This window comes from Notothenia coriiceps, unplaced genomic scaffold (genome assembly GCF_000735185.1).
Source record: "Notothenia coriiceps isolate Sejong01 unplaced genomic scaffold, NC01 NC01_scaffold00018996, whole genome shotgun sequence".
Lineage (NCBI taxonomy): Eukaryota > Metazoa > Chordata > Actinopteri > Perciformes > Nototheniidae > Notothenia > Notothenia coriiceps.
In genome coordinates this window covers 133,756-142,109 of record NW_011351697.1, presented here as the reverse complement: position 1 = coordinate 142,109, position 8,354 = coordinate 133,756, and the positions used below count along the sequence as shown (strand labels likewise).

General features: G+C 40.2%; 2 protein-coding genes across 2 annotated transcripts in view; both read left to right on the top strand.

The window, feature by feature from the left end:
- Nucleotides 1–2,306, top strand: part of LOC104951395 (TBC1 domain family member 30-like) — a 4,255-nt gene extending 1,949 nt beyond the window's left edge. Inside the window, exon 2 of the mRNA XM_010778041.1 lies at nucleotides 1,981–2,306. Within this exon, the coding sequence (XP_010776343.1) occupies nucleotides 1,981–2,237 (257 nt within the window). The 3' untranslated portion in view covers nucleotides 2,238–2,306. The remainder of the gene's footprint in view (nucleotides 1–1,980) is intronic.
- The window catches only part of cp (ceruloplasmin), a 737,508-nt gene that overhangs the window by 719,334 nt on the left and 9,820 nt on the right, over nucleotides 1–8,354 (top strand). The gene's annotated exons all lie outside the window — the stretch shown is intronic.

Sequence of the window (8,354 nt, the reverse complement as noted above, 5' to 3'; positions counted from 1 at the left end):
TAGCTGAAGGGCTTTCTGTTCGAACCACAGTGACATCTAGAGGTTGTTTTGTGCATAGTATGTCAACCAAAGGGTAGAGCTGGCTGAATCAGTTAAACTTTTTTTTTTTTTTTTCAACAAGATATCAAGACACAAAATGTGCTCTACCAAATGGTGGTGCTGGCAGTTAAAGGGTTAAATAAAAAAGCAATATATCTGTAAAATTGTATATAGTGTAAATGTCATGTAAATTCCCCAGCATAAAAGCACCTGATACAGAGAACTTCCATTGAAAAATAAAATGTATTGGTCATTTGATCTGCTTAGTACTCTCGGTGTATGGCCTGTTGCGTCCCTACAAATGATAATAAATCAATTGTGTATAGTCTTGTTGTAGCCATGACTAAAGTGATTAATTATCCATCTATGTGAGCTAGTTGTAAATCACAGGAGGGGTTTTCTTTACCTTCAAGTCCTTTTTGGAGACAGACAGCAAACAGTAGGAGACACATTTAATAAAACAAGGCTCCAGTGTACCATAATTGAATGTATAATTCAATTAAATGTGACTGTAATCAGATTGAGGATTTTGTTTGTTGCCAAGGAGTTTTGCAAATACAAGGGATATGTTTTGGGGCATTGGTGCATACATAAACAAAGTAAGAGATCTTTAAAAATGAAAAATATGAGTTTCTTTATAAAAAAAAAAAAAGAAGGTTTATCATGATATGATAAGGCCTCACTGTTTACAGGTATGCAGACCTTTAGACAAACACACTCCAACACATAGCTGATGAGTGTGTTGACAGCTCGTTTGAATGGCCTCAATGTGTGCTGATAAACACTGTTTCCTCAGTCGTGAAAGGCGTGTTGCAGGGAGGTCTACGCTGCCATTGTTTCCTCTGTTAAAGTAGAATCCTACAGTAAACACAGACAGGCCTCTGAGCCCAGTGTTTGCCCTCCACACACACACATGTGAGGCTCGGTCGAGTGAAACAATGCTGCCATCAGGAAGAGGAAACCCTCTGATAGTGCTTCCAATAACAATGTGAACTTGTGATTACGATAAAATCCTCTTTAGTAAACGTTTAAAGGTGGAGGCTGCTCATTAGTGTGGTTAAATAAGTACGCACAATTCTAAGCGCTCTTTTTAGTGTCCTTTAAAGGAGACCCTGCCACCTCCTGGGCAGTGTCTGCACGTGATCATGACCTTTGACCTCCTGGAGAAACAGGGATAATATGAAAGGTTCAGCTACAAAATATTTTTGAAATGTTGATGACAAGATTATCAGTTTTGGATATATCATTACTTATGATTCTGTTGTTTGTTTTTATTAATGTCCTTGTCTTTAGAATGCAAACATTGTGAAAGAATGCCCATGCAATCGGAGTGCTAAAGCAGATTAGATTGCATTTAAAAAGATCAAATATAAACAGAGATAAACAGTTTTTTGATAAGCTCAGACTGCATCATTTGATAAGCCCATACTGCATAGTGATCCCTTTTTTATTTTTCAAACGTGAACATAATAACAAAATCAATGACGAAGTGTTCTTCATCACGGATCTGTTTGTGCCCCGTTTAGTTGAAATTCAGATTTGATTGATCTTAAAACATTTAGTCTCCATTATTGGTCTGTGTTCATGGCAGTGTTCGTGGCAGTGTTCTGGTTTTTATTTAATCTTTGCCTGCAGCATAGAAAACAGGCAATTGGAAGAGATATCCTCGTCACATGTTTTTAAAACTATATTAAGGGGCTTTACATTTTAGATAAATGTAAATGTCATATTTAACAATGATTCGCTTAAATGGTCGGACATCCAATTTTTGAAGCATGTTCATGTAGAATTTGTCAGTTGGGAAAGAGTTTTATTATCAGTTTTAGAAGTAGTTTAGGATATTTAACATTTGATTTTCATCCCAACATGCAGACAACATGATTCACGTCATTGCAATGTCTACCAGGATTAAACCTGCGATTTCTGTGTTTGTGTTTTCAGCCCTGGAGGAGCTGCATTCAATCATCCAGGAGGTGAAATATCGTACGGGCCTGCAGTCGGCCAAACTGCTCCGCCAGCTGAGGAGACGGGACCGACTGAACCACAAAGTGCAGAAAAACTACGACATTATCACCGCCTGCCTTCAGGCTGTCTCACAGAAACGACGTAAGAATACACACTTATCTTCTTCCTGCTTTAATACAAAAAAAGATTGGTCTTGTTGTGTGTTAACTTTCAGGAAGAGGCCTAGACACTGAAGTGCTCTTAGAGGCTGGGAACTGAGGAGAAATGTATTAAAAGTGAAAAATAAATGTATTTTCAAGAAACTGTTACACTTCCAGTTCTTTACACTCACTATGTTTGTCCTAGCTCTCCTATCACATGTAGTATGGAAATAGGTCCCTACATTTACATAATATCCTGAAACATACAGGAGACTGAGAGCACATGACCACAAGAGAATCAAATATTAATTTTTATATCCCAAATCTCCCAGCTACTCCCAAACAGCCTTAAAAATAATTTAAATCCATCGGGAATGTTCCTAAGAGGCGTTTAGAAAAGGTGTTGAATGATCTGGGCTATACTCTAAGGGCAAGTCCATAAAGTTATAATTATATTAACTAAATCATTTACAGGTACTTGTCATCAAACGCTTAATAATCTGCCTTTTGTTTAGTGCACAAATGATTCTCTCTGCGGGTGCTTTGGTGGTTGATTGTAAACTCTTTGTAGGAAGAAACACATTTTTGAAGGAAGTTAGGTTATCTTGATTTTCATGTTGCCTGCTTTCTTCTGCAGCTTGATGACTCAAAAGCAGGTAGGGTACACAATAATACCATAATATACACATTTTATTGTAACGAGGCATTTGCACGTATGATTCAAGCCTGGATGTGTCAATATCTCCAAAGCAGCATATCTGGGAAGTGAACATGGTTGCATTTGAAAATGTGCTAAATGCTATCGCTCTGATTCTTTCAACTGGAAAGTGACAGAAAGCATAATAAATAATAAAGTACAGTCATTTTCCAGGGCTCAATTGCATTGTGATCTCATGATTTATGGCCATTTATTCTGTCTTTGTTGCCATCTATCGCAGGAATTGCAGCTTTTATACATCCATAGTATCTGCGTTTTACTTAAAGGGGACCTATCATGCAAAATGCACTTTTGTACGTCTTTTATACATGAATATGTGTCCCTGGTGTTCCAGGGAACTCACCAAGTGTCAGAAAACACAACCCTCTCTCTTTTCCTCCATACCCAAATCTCTAAAAACGGGGCTGCAACGGATCCGATACAGACTGATCCAGATTTGAATTGTTCTGACGAATTGCTCCGCCTACACGGGCAACTCTCCACCTATCAGGGGAATGTGGGGTTGGGCCACGGCCGGCCATTGCCACTCGAAAGAGCTGGAGACGCTGCAGTACATATGCCAGGCCTGTAAGTGGCCCTGTAGTCTGCCACAAAAGCAGTGAAGAAGACTTCCCGCGCATGGTTGCCCTTTTGTTTATTCTCCGCTGTGGCTCTTTTTCTCNAGAGTCCTTTAGCTCACCTGAGCCCCTCAGTCTGACAGGAGAGGACTCTCCTCCAGCTTGTTGTGGAAACAGCTACTTATGTCCGTTAGTGCAGCTAGCTAACCAGATGCTAACATCACGGTCCCCGCTAGCACCGGTCCCTCTCTCTCCCTCACTCCCTCTCTCCCACACTAAATGCGCTATCGCCACACACACACAGAGCCGAGCTTGAATGACACAAGCACACGTGTATTTCCATGCAACTCTCTGATTGGTCTGGTGTGTTGCCTCTGTTGCGTTCACTGAACATGGGAAATTACATTCCTGCCGTCGTCTCTTGTGTCATGATGAGGTTCACGTAAAGCACGGTTAATGTATTATATTATTGAGGTGTCTCAAATATACGTCAATCAAGTGGCACCTGCTAACGGGGTGGTGGATGATAGGTTTACATCTAAAAACGTATTTTTCAAACATTATTATTTTTATTTTATTTTTCTTTCTTTTGTTACTTTTTTTTTAACGGTCCGCGATCTACCCGCACCACACGGTCGATCGCGATCGACTGGTTGGCGACCACTGGTCTAGCTGGTACGTGCAGCAGCTCAACTCATCTTACATGCAAATGATTGAACTGGTATCACAGTGTCTACAAATAGCACAAATTGCATGTGTGTGTCAGCTTTGTTTACTCAAAGTCTGAACTACTAAGAACCAATCTTTCTTTTCATTTTCTCCTTCTTGCTACTTTCCTCAAACATTCTCTTCTGGGCTCCTAACTTGGCGTATACATCTTGGAGATGTTATGGTTTCCCTGGATCCTGACATCCTCTTTTAAGACACACAGGTCATCACCAGCAGCAACCACACGGTTTGTTCCCCTAACCAGGGGGTAATATACAAAGCCTATTAGGATTGATCACAACATTGTGTTGTGGTATTCTAAAGTTGCCACACCTAAAGCTTTACAAAGATTTGAAGATGAAGGTGAAGGTACATGCTGTACTGGAGATGTGAGTGGAAATATGACAATACTCAACCTGATCTCATTATATTTATTAATCAGAGTAAAAGAAGAAATCAGCACATTTAAACGTTCAGTTTACTGTCCAAGCGCTAAGACACTTTTATACACTAAGAGCATCTTTTACACGGATACATTAAAACATGACACACACACTTGCATTTGAAGTTGCCAGACCTAACAAAGACCTCAATTGCAGCTCTACAGCAAAAATGATATGACTTATAGCGAGTATTTGCACTTGTTTACTTGAACAGAAACGTGAGAGGATGATGCTAGAGTTCACTTCTCATTACAGACCTGAATTATAATGTTTTATGATTTTTTTCCAAAACGTAATCTACTTATCCACAAGTATTGTGAAATCCGAGAAGTTGGAATACAGGCTGGATGTAAAAAAAAAAATGGATGCAACGGCGGCCCTTCCAAAGAAGGAAAACTTCAGCATCAGTGGTTTCAATCTGCAAACAGAAAGCTGGATTCTGCCAAATCCTACAAGTGTCCAGAAAAAACAGCTGCTTGAGGACGTTGGGGCGTTGGAAGGACAACAACAAATTGGAAACGCGACCGCTTTATTTCTTTTAAACCATCACCATCATGTGTTGTTTTGGAGGTTTTTCCAGAAATGTGCTATTTGGGCATTTCTGTTAATACGACTCCAAACTGAGATATGATGTTCTGAAATGGTGTGTCAATAGCGACAAGGAATTGCCATAAACAGTGGTCAGCGCCTTTGTTTGGCATTCCAAGATTGCAGAAAGGGAAAATGTTGTGTTGTCCATCAGAGTGAGCGGAAGTGATAATAGCACTGTGACACATTTATCAATGCGCAGGGGGTCTTTGTTTAGCGGAGTGCATCCTGCCCGCGCTGCCTCTGTGTGTCCTGTCCTGCTGCTGCTGCGCTCTTTTATCTCCTTAATAAAACACCTCATATCAACGTTCTGCTCTCTGTAATGCAGACATCCGGACTAATCAATGTAAGTTTCCCTTTCATGCTCACTTGCCAAGAGCCACAGACGGTAGGATGCATAATGTGTGTGTTTTGTGCGCAGTGAATGAAGTAGAAGGACAGATTGCTTTCCTTACCCTCTTAGTCTTTTGACCCTTTCTGTACCATGAGGACGACAGCAGCATGATGAAACGGCAGCCGAAGGAACTACGAGTGAAAAACATGTCATGATTTATCTTGGCAGCTTGTTTGATATTCTTAACAAGCCGTTAATGGTGTTATATAACATAAATGAATCGTATGTCCTTTTTGTAGATAGGAATAATTTCACAGGCAGAATCCAAACAGCCACTTTTCAAAAGTGACTGCTGGGAGATTTGCTGCTGCCGCCTCACCTGAGTGACTGCTGTTGTTTTTGCAGAGACAGGAAGTGAAAGACGACTGATGGCGTGACACTCAGGGCTCAGAGGAGGACTGGTGGTTAAGTGGAGCTTCAGCCCCTTAATGTCACCAAACCTCTTTAGATCTGTCCGCCTTGTGGCTGCTTCCCTGAGAGAAATGGTGTTGGAAATGATCTGTATTATCTTCTGACAAAATACCTCATTTGTCTGCTTGACATTGATTCATGTTTTTTGCAAGATTCTCTAATGTTTTGCTTCAAACAATCGGTAGACGTCGAATGGAATATTTGTACTGCCGTCATCATTACAAATGGTGTCTGTGGTAGCTCTTGCTAGATGGCTAACATTATATACGACAAATACATATGCCAATTTAATTCTTTTTAGGTTATTCTACCTACAAAAACCTATAGAGCTGCATTGATCTCAGCCACGTGCTTAGTCCTTTATATTCCTATTGATAAAAGTATGATGTCGTACCTATTCTCCGGTTCAATCATCCAGAAATCAATTAGCACAACATTGGACTTTTATGAATTTTGTAATGAAAGATTTGGGGTGATATTAAGAGAACTGGAAGTTGAGAACATCTGTAATTGGGAGCCTCGTAGATACAAATAGAAACCATCTTCATTCAGATATATTAAGGTGATAAACTTGACAGTTTTTCCCTTCAAAAAAAAAGTACATTCCTTCCTGAATAGCCTATGAAGACAGTGAAGTTGGCAAAGGATGCTGCATTTGAATGGAGAGGAAGAGGTTCAATTATTTATTTTTTTAAATAAATTGTATCCTCATTCTTTAAAGGCTCAGTTTTTTCTCCAGACACTGTAGTTTGTGGCAAACCTTACTCAAAAAAGAGTAAATAGAGCATTATGGGGAGTACTTTCAAATGAGGATTAGGTGCTGAGGTGTGTATTTCCAGCAGCAGGACAGTGTGGGGTAGTCTCAAAATAAACTACCTTTGTAATTGTTCATTGTATTGAATGATCATGTCGTGCAGTGCAACAGTGTTGGTCTCTGATGTGTTTTAGCAGGGTTTAGACAACAATGGAGCGCCATCATGCTTTGGCTACACTCAACCAGTTATGTGGATTGATTCATTGTAGTTATTTAATGGGATTTGTTGACAATAGGAACAATGAAGGATAATGCCAGACTTATCCTTTAATTATTGGATTTGAACCACAATGAAATGATAAAACTCTGTTAAGGAAACACGGTCTCTATTTTTTTTCATTAACAAACGGAAAGGAGCTGGATTTCCCTGCACAGGACCTAAAGTCTCTCGGACTGAAAACAATTGTCTTTAATGGTTGCTGGTCACTGAACCTGAAAGGCCAGAGGAAGACAAGAGTCAGAGACAAAAGGCTGAAAGGAAGAGATGAATGAAGACAAGAAGAAAAAGACTGTCCAGGAAGGTTAGAGGGCAAAGTGCTGCTATCAAGAGGCAGACACCTCTTTTCACCCTCTGTCTCAAAATGTCACTGTTAGGGAAGTAAACAAAGGAGTCCAATGGAGGCGTTTCAGAGGCAGGGGGGGGAGAGTTGGTAAGGAACTCCCCCTGGAGGCAACACAGGGAGTTTAGCCTTTGCAGACCATTTACATGCACACAAACCTATACAACACAGATCCTCAATTCCTTTCTTTGCAGAAAAATAAAAAGATACAAACATTTTCTGTCGTCCACTTATTTTCTTCATATTCATAAATCCAGAAAGGACCTGAGGGAACTATTGACTTTTTCCGTTGCTTTGTTGAGGTTACAACAGTGTCCTGAGGCCTGTACTACGAAGCTGGTTCAACCTAACCTGGATATGTTTGAGTTAGCCGGTTGGCCTAATCCAAAACATACACGCTCTCGCTAAACTGTACTACGACGCGGGTTATCAAGTGGATCGCTCAAGCCAGCCGTGTCCTATCTAGTTAGGTGCGCGTTCACATGAAAGGGGTGGTATCTGGAGCATTCGACCAATCAGAAACATGGAGAAGCGTACTGACAGCGCAGCGTCATACTTCCTGAATGAAAAGTCAACTATAATATTAGACATATGAAGAAGTTAAACTTTAAACATCCATGACTTAAACACTTTATCCAGGATCAAAGCCACATAGCTGCACCTGCAAGGTTTGAATGCGTACATTAACAGGTTTATGACATCACTGCCCCGTCTAAGACACGATCTGACTTTAATTACATTTGACTCGAGTGTTTCGTCAACTTAATGTGTTGTTTAAAATAATACTTCTGCATACAGTATTTGACACCGTGAGTGTTGCACGGCCAGATACGGCTCAGCTGACTCAGATAAGGAAATATATGATACATTATGATGTGATATGCATGATCATGGGACATATCAACGCCTGCACTCACAGTGCTGTACGTAATGTTAATTTGATCCGGTTACTTATGTTGTGGCAGATATTTAAGTAAGCTTTCTTAACACTAATGTTATAATAGTCAGATTGCTCTG